The sequence below is a fragment of the Micromys minutus genome (assembly GCF_963924665.1).
Source record: "Micromys minutus genome assembly, chromosome: 15".
Classification (NCBI taxonomy): Eukaryota; Metazoa; Chordata; class Mammalia; order Rodentia; family Muridae; genus Micromys; species Micromys minutus.
Window position 1 is genome coordinate 51,897,079 of NC_137984.1, and position 13,548 is coordinate 51,910,626.

General features: G+C 41.2%; 1 protein-coding gene across 6 annotated transcripts in view; it reads left to right on the top strand.

The window, feature by feature from the left end:
* The window catches only part of TRPC4 (transient receptor potential cation channel subfamily C member 4), a gene marked incomplete at both ends in the record, with an annotated part of 121,791 nt that overhangs the window by 87,645 nt on the left and 20,598 nt on the right, over positions 1-13,548 (top strand). For all 6 annotated transcript variants that reach the window (XM_080929284.1, XM_080929285.1, XM_080929286.1 and 3 more), the window contains one exon: positions 9,018-9,331. In XM_080929284.1, coding sequence (XP_080785410.1) covers positions 9,018-9,331 — 314 coding nt within the window. The remainder of the gene's footprint in view (positions 1-9,017; positions 9,332-13,548) is intronic.

Genomic DNA, 13,548 nt, shown 5'->3' on the forward strand with positions numbered 1-13,548 from the left:
ACTGAAGAAATACAATTTCTATTAGTCTTACAAAAAGCAAGCCTGGCATCTTTTTGTTATTGTTTGGGATTATAAAACAACTTTATTAACTGCACACTTATACATATGTATTGAATGCAGTATTATTTTATTATTTTAAAACATAACTAGAATGTGTACTGATCAGATCAGGGCAATTACTATTTACATATTCATCATTTCTTTCTCTTTACAGCCTCCAAATCCTACTTTTAAGGCCCTTCAACACACACACACACACACACACACACACACACACACACACACACACATAGTTCTAAGAGTCAAGCATTCAATACAGTATCAGACAATTTGTACTTTGGAAGCCATTATCAATCTTCCCAGGCTCCTTTTCTCTCTATTCTTTTCTCCTCCTCCTCTTCTTTGTCTTTACTAATCTACATATTTATACACTTTATATGCAGGTTTCCCCCTCCTCTCCTCCTAGTCCCACTCACAAATCCCTCCCCCAATTATTCTCTCTCCATTCCTCAGGGAAGGGGAAGCATCCCTAGGGTACCACCTTGCTCTACAACATCAACTCCCAGCAGACTAAGTGCATCCTCTCTCACTGAGACCAGACCAGCTAGGGGAAGGGGATCCAAAGGCAAGCAACAGAGTCGAAGAGACAGCCCCACTCCAATTATTAGGGTACTCACATGAAGACCAGGCTGCACATCTGCTACACATGTGTAGGAGGCCTAGGACCAGCCCCAACGTGCTCTTTAGTTGGTATTTCAATCTCTGTGAGCCCCTATGTGCCTAGGTGAGTTGACTCTGTAGGTCTTCTTATGGTGTCCTTGATCTTTCTTCCTCACCCAATCCTGTTCCCACTCATCCACAAGACTCTCTGAGCTCCAACTGGCGTTTGACTGTGGGTCCCTGCATCTGTTTCCATCAACTGCTAGTAGGAACCTCTCAGGAGACAGTTATGCTAGACTTCTGTCTACAAGCATAGCAGAGTATCATTAATAGTGTTAGAGGTGGGCTCTCACATATGGGTCTTACTTTGAGCCAGTCATTGGTTGACTGTTTCCTCAATTTCTTTTCCATCTTTATTCTTGCACATCTTGTAATCAGGACCAATTTGGGGTTGAGGTTTTATAGGTTGTCGGTGTCTCCCTCCCTCCACTCTTTACTTAGTTTTAAATTTAAGGGTTTTTTTTTTTTTTTTTTTTTTGAGAATTTCATGCATGTTTACTGTATTCACATCATATCTACCCTTCTCGCTCCCTTCCAATACTTCCTGTGCTTCCCTACTCTTTGCAAATTCATGACCTGTTCTTCAATTACTATTGTTACATATACCAATTGCTCCCTACTGTTTTCTAGCCACCTGTGATGAACACTGGTCCCCTGTGTTGACCTTCCAGGATGATGTTTGGCCTCTCCATCTAAGAGAGATTAGGGTGTTTCATGCCTCTCTGTCTGGTGTATTTCACTTAGAAGAAATCTCTAGTTCCATTGTGTTTCTTTAAAAAGATTATTCCATTTCATGATCAATATCCTCTTTTACATGTGCTGCATTTTGTCTATCTATCTACTCTCCAATAAGTAAGTCAATTATCTGGGTCTGCCATTGCCTATTGTAGACAGTGCTGCCATAAGACAACAGGCAGCTCTTTGATATTATCTCACCTTTTCATTAGTTATTTGAGAATTTTATACAATGTAGATACTAGTCATAACTTACCCTAGTGCTGTCCAGATCCACCCTTCTGCTCTCCCAACACAACTTTGTATTCTCTCTTTCTCCTAATGTGTGCTGCCTGTACACTCTTAGGTGAATGGCCCTCCACTGTAACATCACTGACCAATCAGAGACCACAACCGTAAGGACAACTGGCTCGCTCTCTCCCACCAGCTATTAATGGCCAGTAGCTCCTCAGTTAAGGATGAGACTTTATGGCCACCTCCCCTCACCATGGTGGGATTTGTCTGGCTTGAGCTTGTCTTCTGCTTGCTGTCACAAACACTGTGAGTTCATGGATACATTCTGCTGTGCCTGAAAGACATTGCCTCATTGGAGTCAGCCACCAGCCCTTGCTCTCAACTTAATTCTCTGCCTCTTCCACGATGATTCTTGATCCTTGGGGAAGAGGAGTGTGATATAGGAATTCCCATCTAGGGTCAAGAATTACAGTCACTCTCTATACCTTCTGGATCTCTGTATTAATTTCTATCTACTGCAAAGGGGAACTTCTCTTATGAGAGCTGAGATGCACATTAATCTATGGGTGTAATGGAAGCTTATTAGGAGTCAGTTTAACAAACATATTGCTATGATACCTCATACCATTTCTTATTCTAAAAAATGGCTGAATCTATACAGTACTCTGTTTTCAGTTTTGTGAGGTTCCTTAGATAATGTTCTACCTAATGGACATAGTGGATTACACTCCCACCAGAAGTTTTAATAGTCTCCTTTTGCTGTTTATTTATCACAGATTATTATGTTTGACCTATTTGATAATAACTATTCTGATTTGAATAAATGGCATCTTGCTTTGGTTTTGATTTCTTTACATTTTCATGATAACTTATGACACTAAACTTTTATTCATGCACTCATTGGCCATTTGGGTTTCATCTTCTGAGAAATGTCTATTTAGATCATTGGCCCACTTTAGAAATTTTGGGTTAGTTGGGTTTTTTGTTGCTAAGTTTGGTAGTTGAAAGAAGACACTTTGAAAATTGAATCAACAAAAAGTTTTAAAATACAATTACCATAAAAACACTTCAAGTAAGATAGATAATTTTCACTCTCATGATTATGATGATGCTTCTGATGCAGGTGTTCTTTATATGTAAGAATCCAAGTATTTATTATGTACATTTATACTGATGAGTTGAGCCTTTATATGGGAGAGGGGGATGGGAAGAAAGGTGGAAAGGGGGGAATGGAGACAGAGATGCGGAGGAGAGGATTCTAATCCTTATTGAGGTCATGTTCCCTTGTAAACCTCATCTCACACAGACTTTGTAAACCCCCAAGGTTACCACAAACTGTTGATCTTTTGAGAAACATCAAAGATTCAGATGACAGCACAGCCTTTGAAACCAAGGCTGCATATAGTATGACTACAGCTTGTGTAATATGTCACTTTCTACCTGTACTGTCTGATGCAAGCTACTTAATATCACAAATCCATTTCTGAAAAACAGTAATAATCATCAAAGTTAATAGAATTTAAAGATGGGAGGAGCTAATAGAAACATTAAACACTTGCTTTGACTTCATTTAATGTCCTAGTTTGGTTCCTGTCACTGTGATAAACACAAAACAAAAGCAAAAGCAACTTGTGGAGGAAAGGATTTATTTCCTCTTGTGGCTCATAGCCCATCCCATCATGAAAGGAACTTCGGGCAGGTTCCTGGAGGCAGGAACAGATGCAGAAGCCATGCAGGACTGGTACTTACTGGCTAGCTCTCCAAAAATTGCTCAAATTGTTTTCTTACACAGCCCAGGGCCACCAGCACGGAGGTGGCAGAATCAACAGTGGACCGCACCATACCATGTCAGTCATGAAGGAAAACTATGCTCCACAGACTGAATCCCAGGCCAATCTAGTGAAGGAAATCCTTCAACTGATATTTGCCTATTTGCTGAGGACTTTTACTGTGTCAAGTTGACATAAACTAACCAGCGTGTATGTTCACAGTAACAGCATTAAAAAACACCTGTCACTTTCCTCTTTGCTGATGAGGTTTGAGGGCTCTTCCTTTCAGGCTATGATGCTGTTCATACCTCATACGATGGCTATTTTTAAACAGAAGAGCTTGTTGATCTCCAGGACACAATTTCAAATCTTATTTCCACTTCACTGGTACTGGTTTGTTTCTACTTAAAGCTAGGGTTGAAACCATTCCACTTCCATCTGCAAGCTTGTCTCTTATGGTCTGCACCAGTCCTTTGATAGGTATGATTAAGTCTCAATAACTTTTCACTGTATAACTTAAATGTGTTCCAACAATAAAAATTATTATGAATACAAACAATTATTTTTACAGCCATGGTACAGTTTTAAATCATTTTAATAGACAGTTTTGGCTGTATGACTTCATTCCCTATCAGTTAACAGGACTGCTGCTTCTGCCTTACAGCTTCTCAAATACTGCTGTATGTGGCATTCTTCAGTTTTGCAGCAGGGCTCTGAAGGCAGCTGAATTCTAGTTGTTGGTTCTAGAATTACTTATTAGAAAAGAAATCCTTATGCCTTGCTCTTGTCTTTATTTCTACTTTATTAACGTACGTGTACAAAGGGAATTTTTTTACCTTGTAAAATATTCATTAAAATTACTACATATTTTTTCTGTAACCTATGAGAAATGTGCTAGTCAGATCTTATTACTATATCAAATACCCGAGACAGTCAACTTATAAAAAGAAAGGGTCTTTGGTCACATTAGAGGGTCACATGGTACTTCTGTAATATGTTGGGAAATTTAGGATTGAACAAACTATCCACCTCGAAGTGGAAAGAAACAAGGGAGAGACCTGGATCCCCTCATCCCGCTCAAGGGTATGACACAGCCACCTCTGAAAGGTTTGTCATCTTCCATTGACACAAAGCTGGAGGTCATGGTCTAACAAATGAGCCTGAGGAGGAAACTCTGGATCCCTCTGTGGCCGAAGCCATTTTTATGTTACAGCCACCTAAAAGTTTTACTTGTGTTGATTGGCAGTTCGGCCTTTATAAATATGCATGAACTAGTGAAGGGCATGAAGAAGAACTAGCATATTTTTCTAGTCTAGGAACTTATGGCCAAATATTATGATTCAGTCCATCATGGGCTCTTAACAGCCTGCCAAGTCTTCATGACTTGGGTCTGACATGCTTAGGCTCTTGTCCCTGTTCCCAAACCCTCAGCTATATCCAGAAGCCCACATTTCTACAGAGGAATCACATTTTTGCACCGTGTCCTTAAATGTATCTGACTCTTCTCCTCATATTTTTGAATCTCAAATGTAAAGAAATTCAGAGGACAGTGCTCACTTCAGAAGACACTAGGAACCACATGGAACATGGCTGATTTCATGTCTACAAACAGAGGAGTTCTCAAAAAATTACACTCCTCAGAAAGGAAGACTAAAGGAAAAACTATATCACAGTAGGTGTAGAGTGAAACAGTTATTTGATGGGGTGGGGAAAGGTGCATGGTTATCTTAGATACGTGGGGAGGTCTTTATTCTACAATACTGGACTACCATCTTGGGCCTTTGGGATCCCGATGTTTTTAAGGGAACAACGGTCATTGTCTAATAACTACCTAACTCTGTGGCTTGGCAGTTTCTCCTCTCTTCACTAATGAGTACCTTAGAGACAATTTAACTGTCTTTCAATATCCATCTTAGGTTTGATAGATGAGAAGCAGATCAAAAGTCAGAATTACTAGAATTTACATTAACTCTCAGGAAAGGGCTGAGCATTTACGGAATGGCATTTTGGTGACAATGCAGCAAAACAGAAAATCTAGGACAGTCACAAGTACTGTCTGTCGGTCCAGGGCACTGAGTACCAGACTACTGACAAATGGATGCAAGATATAGCCTTCATCTGTCAGCTGTCGAGAACTGAAAACATCGTCTCCAGAAAATACCAGTCTTGGAGAATGTTAATACCTCCATGGCCAATTTTTCCTTTGAAGAATAATGTAACAATCAATAAGTAAGATATGAGATGAGGAAAGCAATTAGGATGTGTCATTATGTCACTGTGATAATGGAAGAGAGGATGTTTTGTTGTGAGATTGAGAGAGAGGAGCAAGTGCTTGGTATTGCATGATGGGAACTGGGTGCACCATACTCTAGAATCCAGAGGCGTAAACGGAGGGATCGGATGATGATAGAGTCGGGTTTTTGTCTGTAAATTTGAGGTCTCAGAATAGGGAAAAATCACCCTGTCAGTAGGGTGTGAAATGGGATGAGAGGGCAGGAAGTTTCACAGTCTTCATGGAGGCATTTATTCAGATCCTCTTTCAGATCCTGAACGTCCTTATGACGTTATTTATTTTAAAGTTCCTGTCTTGCAGCTGAGCTAAACGGATGTTTTGGGCACGTTAACAAAGGGGTGCTGGCTGCAGGTGGAAGCGAACCGTCCTGGGTGTTGGTGTTGTATCTTGTGCTGGGATCTAGTCATCTGCAGTTCTGATGTGGGCAGCATTCTCAGTGTAGACATCTGCTCCCACCGTTGCTGAGTGTGGGTTCAATTCTTTGTTTTCTATTTCCCAACTCTGACAGGCTGTGGGCCAGGAGACTGAAGACATTTATTTTATTTTATCATTATTATTATTATTATTATTATTATTATTATTATTTTTAGTTTTAGGACCACTCTGGGTCTTGGGGCTCAGACTCTGATTGCTCCAGGATCTGAAGTTCTGGTTAGAATTCTGGTTTCAGATTCCAAGCAGTGTTGGGGTGTATAATGTAAACAGTAGGTAGGGTATACAGTAGACTAGAATTGGGGAGGAGCTGACTCTGGAGGTCTCTTAAGTGACTTTGGTCATGTCCTAGTCAGTGTTATATTGGTGTAAGGAGATATCATGATCATAGAAACTCCTGGAAATGAAAAAATTCACTGATGCATTGCTTCAAGCTTCAGAGGTTTAGCCCTTTATCATCGTTGTGGGAAGCACGGCAGCACACAGGCAGACATGGTGCTGGAGAAGGAGCTGAGGGCTACATCCTAATCTGCTGGCTGGCTGAGAGAGAGACTCTAGGTCTCACTTGGGCTTTTGAAACCCCAGAGTCCACCCGCAAGTGGCACACTTCCTCCAACAAGGCCACATATCCTAATCCTTTTAAATACTGTCACTCCCCTGGTGACCAAGCATTGATGAGCCTATAAAGGCCATCTTCATTCAGACCACCACAGGTCTTCCTCCACAAAGGGAGGCAGAGGCAGAATTCGGACACTCTGGGGCTAGCTATGGATGGCAGCCCATCTGAAGGGGACAGAAGTGGTTGGGAAGAGCCTGGAATAAGAACTCCCTAGAAAAAGCAGAGTGGGTGAGGGAAGGAGGAATAGCAGTGGCCTACCCGGGCCCTGGCCAAAGGTGGCAGCTATGGGGTCCCTGTAGCATGTTATGAAGTTACCAGACAATGGAGGTGGGCTCAGAGGAGTGGCTGATATGGGTGTCAAGGAAGAACTAGGGGGACCCTGGATCCACACCACCAGGAAACCGAGGCTCAAGGGGATGGAGGTGGGCTGGAAGGAGGAACTGGAACCTACGTGTTAATACCCAACAATAGGGTTAGGAAATCTGTCCATTGGCCAAATACCTTATTCTCTATAGATTTAAAGATCATTGCATTTTGCAAAGCTTTTAAAATCACTCTGATACGGTTGCGTATTTACTATATTCACCCAGTTTATATGTTTGCTTTCTAGTTTCAGACAGTCTCATTGGGCAGCCCAGGCTTACCTTGAACTCACCAAAGAGCCTAAGCTAGCCTCCCTCGAACTCACCACCCACGCTTGGGCATGAATCACAGGTGTGCACTGCTTACTTAGAAGCCCAGGAAAATGTGTATGCGCGTGGCAGGCGGAGATTTTAAAGCAAAACGTAAAAGAATGAACTCAAGCACTAATTGCTTACAGTTTATGTCTCTGTTCTCTGACAGGAAGCCAGGGGTCTGATCAGCAAACAGACAAATTATTGATTTACACTGGGAGCTTAGCTTCAGTCCCCATGCCCCAATTCCCTGGTGGGGGATGTGATGAGAACCAGATGTGCCCTGTGCCCAAAGGGATTATACCACAGGAGAGGAAATCGGAAACTGTGATTTCTCAGAATTTGTAGGATGCAGCTGAGCTGGCTGCCTGTCTTCTCCCTGGGGAGAGAAAGACTTTAAGTTTCTTAAGAAAATAAATATTCTCTGGAGAACAAGATCCCTGAGTTTATTATCCGGAGAATGGAAGGGGATGGCTCCTGGGTGCCTCCCAGGAGCTAGTGTAACTTTTGATGGTAGTTTGCCGTTATAATACCATTAAATCCAGATACAAGGAATATTGCTCAAAAAGCTCTGACTGTGTAGCTATGTAACTGTGATGATGTCTGTATAGCATCGCCATTTCATAACAGCCACCAGACATTGGACTCTGAATCCGGTGTAGATTCTTGTATTAGGTAGAGCCTCGTGCTTTCAAAGGTTATCCATTAGGATGCTTTCAACCACAGCCAAGATCACTCGCTAAGAATGCTTCTCTGCACGTCGGTTCCTGGGTAGACACAGACTCTGTTATGGTACTGTGGCTTCTGCATCAGGTTACCCCCAACTGGTGCAAAGCTCTCCTCTCCTCTAGACTCTGAAAGCTTTGTCAGCATCAAGACCCTCTCTATTCCTCACCTCTCAGCCCCTATTCCTGCAATACTTTGTGTTAAGCCTCCTAAATGTTTGCTATGGTTAGATGTATTTGTCTGTGTCTGGTCTATGAGTACGTTATGGGTGCAAATGTTCCTTACGCATTCTCTGTCCACAGTGTGTCCTACTGAACACTCTGATGAGTTTAAAAAGTGTTTACATTGTTATCAATATTCTTCCCCTTTCACACTGAATACAGTCAATTATCCAAGCGTATTGACTGGGATTTTAAAACATAGTCATCTATTCTTGTTCAAACTGGATTGTTTTATAAGGTCACTCAGGCAAGAGTGTAAAGGTTAAACCCAGTCGGTGGTTAAAGCTGAGAAGGTGTGTTCTTTGCATGAAGACAGAAACTTTGAGGCAGCAGACAAGAACTAATTAATTCCATGTGAAATTTTTAACACCTGGACCTAAGTAAAATAAGAAGGATGGGCTTGAACATCACATGGATTAAAGTTCATGTGTTATAAATGAATGGATTCTGTCTTTGTGTGGCTCAGTCTAGCTGCTGCCATCTTAAAGCATATACCTCTAGACAGTAGCTAAGGTAGACCCTAGAAAGCTCTGCAGAGCTGAATTTGATTCTGTCAGCCTGTGTGTTTACTTGTCTTTATTTCTGTTTTTTCAGTACAGTGCTCTGAACCCACGGGAATCATGGGACATGTGGCACCCCACCCTGGTGGCAGAGGCTTTATTTGCTATTGCAAACATCTTCAGTTCCCTCCGTCTGATCTCTCTGTTCACGGCCAATTCTCACCTGGGGCCTCTGCAGATATCTCTGGGAAGAATGCTTCTGGATATCCTTAAATTCTTATTCATATACTGCCTCGTGCTGCTAGCTTTTGCCAATGGCCTAAATCAACTGTACTTCTACTATGAAGAAACGAAGGGGTTAAGCTGCAAAGGCATACGGTGTGAAAAACAGAACAACGCATTTTCCACGTAAGTTCGAGAGGCACTGTTCTTGGCAAGGTTGGGCAGACCTAAGAGTATATGGTATCACAAATGTGAAAAACTCACTATAAGGATTGCAAAGGAAATGGAGAATAAAAGTTATGAATAATGCAAGAAACAAAATTAACACGGTTCTGAACAGAAACACAAACTTCTGACATAAAAAAAAATACATGGTGCATTTATTTCAAGTTTTAGTAGATGGTCTTTTCCTTTGAATGACCTCATGAAAAGGAAGGGTTATGTATAGAATTCATACATAGGGAGAATGTGGAATTCAAGAAGGAAACCTATGTATTATAGATACCTTGTAAATATGCATACGCTCTCAATCTTGCTGGGAAATCCAAATGCTTTTCTATACTTCCACATGGCCCTTCATATGTTTCTTCTGATTTGTAGTGTACTATGAAAAGCATGTAAAACATTATGCAAATGAGTACAACTCCACCAATGAGTATTGCCTGGGTAAAACTTCCTGTAAGCTTTCATGAAGATGAGCAGTTATCAACAGCCACTCTCAAGTCCTGGTGACTTTCATAGGCAGGATGGATGGCAGCCCATGCTCGTGAGAGACTAGTGTCTGTGCCAGACCTCAGAGGCCTTCTGCCTGGGTCCATTTCCTTCCCACCTTGAGAAACAGAAGGCAGGTAGGTTAAGAAACTGGCTGACTTCTCCATACACCTCAACCACAACTGAGCACATGCTTGTATTGGTACCTCAGTAACCCTCCTCCAGGGCCCTCATACAGTTATACACATTGCAAAAGAGTAATTTTCTAACTGGAAGGAAAGCAGGCATTTTACATAATCTAAATCACCCCTAGATGAAATGCTCTAGTTGGTCTAATCCTGCATCTGTTTGCTTCTATCCAGATATTCAAAACTCCATTTTAATAAATCAACATCTGTTTATTTGCACAGTTAATCTCATTCTTTTAGATTTGATACAAACTAGCGGTCGTAAGAAACCATGCAATCCTGATTCCTCATGCCTCGTCTCAGTTGGTTCTCTCTGACCTTGGGCTACATGGAGGTTGTGGTACGTTCTTTAGTGGCATCTTTGTTTGCTAGGACCTTACATGGCATCTTGGCTCCGATGACTGGAATTATTCATGACTGTATGTATGTGTGGTGTGTATGTGGTGTTTGTGTGTGTGTGTGTGTGTGTGTGTGTGTGTGTGTGTGTGTGTGTTATTTTTTGTTTTCTCTTGTGTATTGGCCAAAGGCAATGAGGAAAGAGGGTTCATAAGAACCAGAACCGCCACCCTCTCTCTATGCCTTTCATAATCTTCCCAGACATTGTCTGGTGGCTGATTATCTCTATGGACTCTGACAGAGTGCACCATCCCAAGCTCCACCTCTCTTGAAGCTTTTGCTGGTTTTTAGTGCATATTTGCTGAGCCCTCCTCCTGTGTGGTTGTGGCATCCTTCTCATGTGCTGCATTCCTGGAGGATCTTCTACACAGCACCTACAACTGAGTCACCTCCCTCCCTGAGCCTTTGTAATTGAACGGGAAGAATGGCATTCACAGCGCAGCCCTTCTCACTTGCCTGACCCCTCTGACAGGCTATTCCAAAACTGTCCTGGTTTATGACCCCTACAATTTCAAGGCATCCTCTTGTTCCTATTATTGTCTTATTAGTAAATAATTAGTAAAACAGAACAAAAACATTATAATTTAAATGTCCAGTGTAAACTATCTGATATAAATTTGTTCCAAAATAAATGTTGGGCTGTTTTAACTTAAGTATGGTTTTAGTTTATCTGTACCCCTGATTTATTTCATGACTTAAAAGACAATAGGTAATTGCATATCTCAGATATTGTAGGACTAAATCATCTAATGCCTCCCCCCCAAAGATGTTTCATCTAAATTATTTTTTCCTGTAAATGACAATTATGTTTTTCTCAATAATATTAAAAGCTACCAAATCAACTAACTCTGCTATTATTAAATAGTCCGTGTTAGGCTGAAGCTTATCCTTAGCCGACTCCTCTTTTATGTAGCAGATGTCTGTCACTGTAAGAGAGACAGATGGTGATACTTCATGTCTCTTATTATCTACCACGCTTGATCTCTGCTTTCTTTCACATTCAGTTTTTCTTACACACATATGTTCACCTTTTTATTTCCCATTGATTCAGAGACCATATTCCAAATGTCATTAAAATTTTTTCATATAAAATGCCTAACACAGTGTCTGTGTGATTATCAGAGGCCACCAAAGACTGCAGTAAATCTGCAACAGTATATGTGGTTACAGTGACATTCTTCATTTGTTTCATTAACCTCTTACCCCTTCCCACTCCAGACTCCAGCTGTCCGTCTTCTTCCTCCCATCCTTGTTACCCTGTTGAACATGTTTCTATGCCTCTCGGTCATTCTTCATTTAGCACCTGCTTCCAAGACTTCCCCAAAATCACGTAAGAAAGCACAGGAAGAAAGCTGACATTCTGACATCATACTTGCCGTGACTCTTGAAGAAAAGTCCCAGTCAGGGACAACTCACCAATCTCTGTCCAAACTGTCCGTTCCTCATTTCCAGCTCTCCCAGCTCTCCCAGCCAGCATTCCCACAATCCAGCCATGCAGAGATCAAGTGAAAGAAGCATGGATCTAGCCCTGTGTGCCTCCCTCCCTCCCTCTCCAATCACATGGCCTTTGTTAAATTCCCACAGTCAGCACAATTATCTTGTCAACATCTTCCTTGTTCACCGTCTAGGCTTAAGTCTGCATTCTCTGGCCACCGAGTTTGTCCTCTCCTGTCCTGTCTGTCTGTCTGTTTAATTCCTTCTCAGAATAGGTATTTCTAGACCAAGGTTAGAGGCTCTACCACTCAAAATACCCAAATGATTTTCTGCTTCTTACCAGATTCACCACTGGCCTTATCTGGACCATCTCAGTCCTGCAGTGATCTGGCTTTTACCTCTGTTTTTTCCCCAGGGTCCTTACATCATTTTACTCTCTCCTGACAAATTGGCTCTGAATCACCAGTGTGCTATTTCCTTTTCCATTCCAATGCTCTATTTTGTCTTCATATTTCCCACATTCTCATTCTTCTCAGGCATTTGTTTTCTAGTGCACCAAGGGCTACACCCCTCAGTGACTACAGACTAAACATGTCTCAGAAGAGTCTACATTTATGCTTTACAGCTTCTCACTGTCACGGAAGAGACTTCATGCCACTAAAAGACACCAACTATTTGATGTCTTAAGTAATTCTATGCAGAAGTTTAGCTAACTGTCCCCTGCAAAGGGACTGTCCTGTGAAGAGGGGGTCATGAGCCTTAGCACAGTTCTGATTGAGCAAAGGCTCATTTGTATGTATTGGAGTTGGAGTCAAATTTTTAATGTCTTAGGCTGGCTAGTTAAAGCCATACTTTGTGTCTTTTATTATGACCTTGTTGGGATAGACAACAAAAATTAAATGTTGAGTTGGGTCTCAGCTTGAGTCTCCTAGGACAAGAGGAAATGTCAGCTCAGAAAACCATACTTCCTTATTTTGTTTCTCTGGCTGTCAATGTTTAGGCGAGAAGGAACACAGTCATTTAAAAAAAATAACAGCTAAAAATTATCTTTAAAGGGGAATAAATAAAAAGCTATTTTGACAAAAATAAAACCCTGACCCACATAAAGTGGGTCTTGAGTTTAGGGATCACTATGGATTTGTGGCATGTCAGTTAATTAGGCTTTGGCATTACCTTGGGAAATTCATGAGCATTTCCTAAAAGCATCACATCTTTTCACTAACATGATGTGGAAAATCTCAGCCACATAAAGGCCCTCTGAGATGTGACACAGCTAACATCTCCTAAATTTATGGACAGTGTGAGTCTCTGTGGCTTTGAGAATCAGTAATGATTAAAATATTCCTGGAAGCAATAGCTTTGAAATATTAACCTACATAAAAGTGCAACGAAGAAACAACTCATTCAGAGATACCTTAATACCAGGAGCTTAGTTCACCCAAGAAGCAGATATATTTTAGCTTGGCGAAATGTTCTATAAATCTCCCCACTCTTTCATCCCACTTAACAAAGGAAAAGAAAGAAGAAAATCCTATAGTTGGTCACAAAATGTCTTTCTGCATTTCCCATGCAGACTCTTAATTTTTAAATGCCCAGAGATATTGGCTAAATGACTGATAAACATTCTCTGAAAAAAAAAACAAAAAAACAACAAAAAAACAAAACAAAACAAAA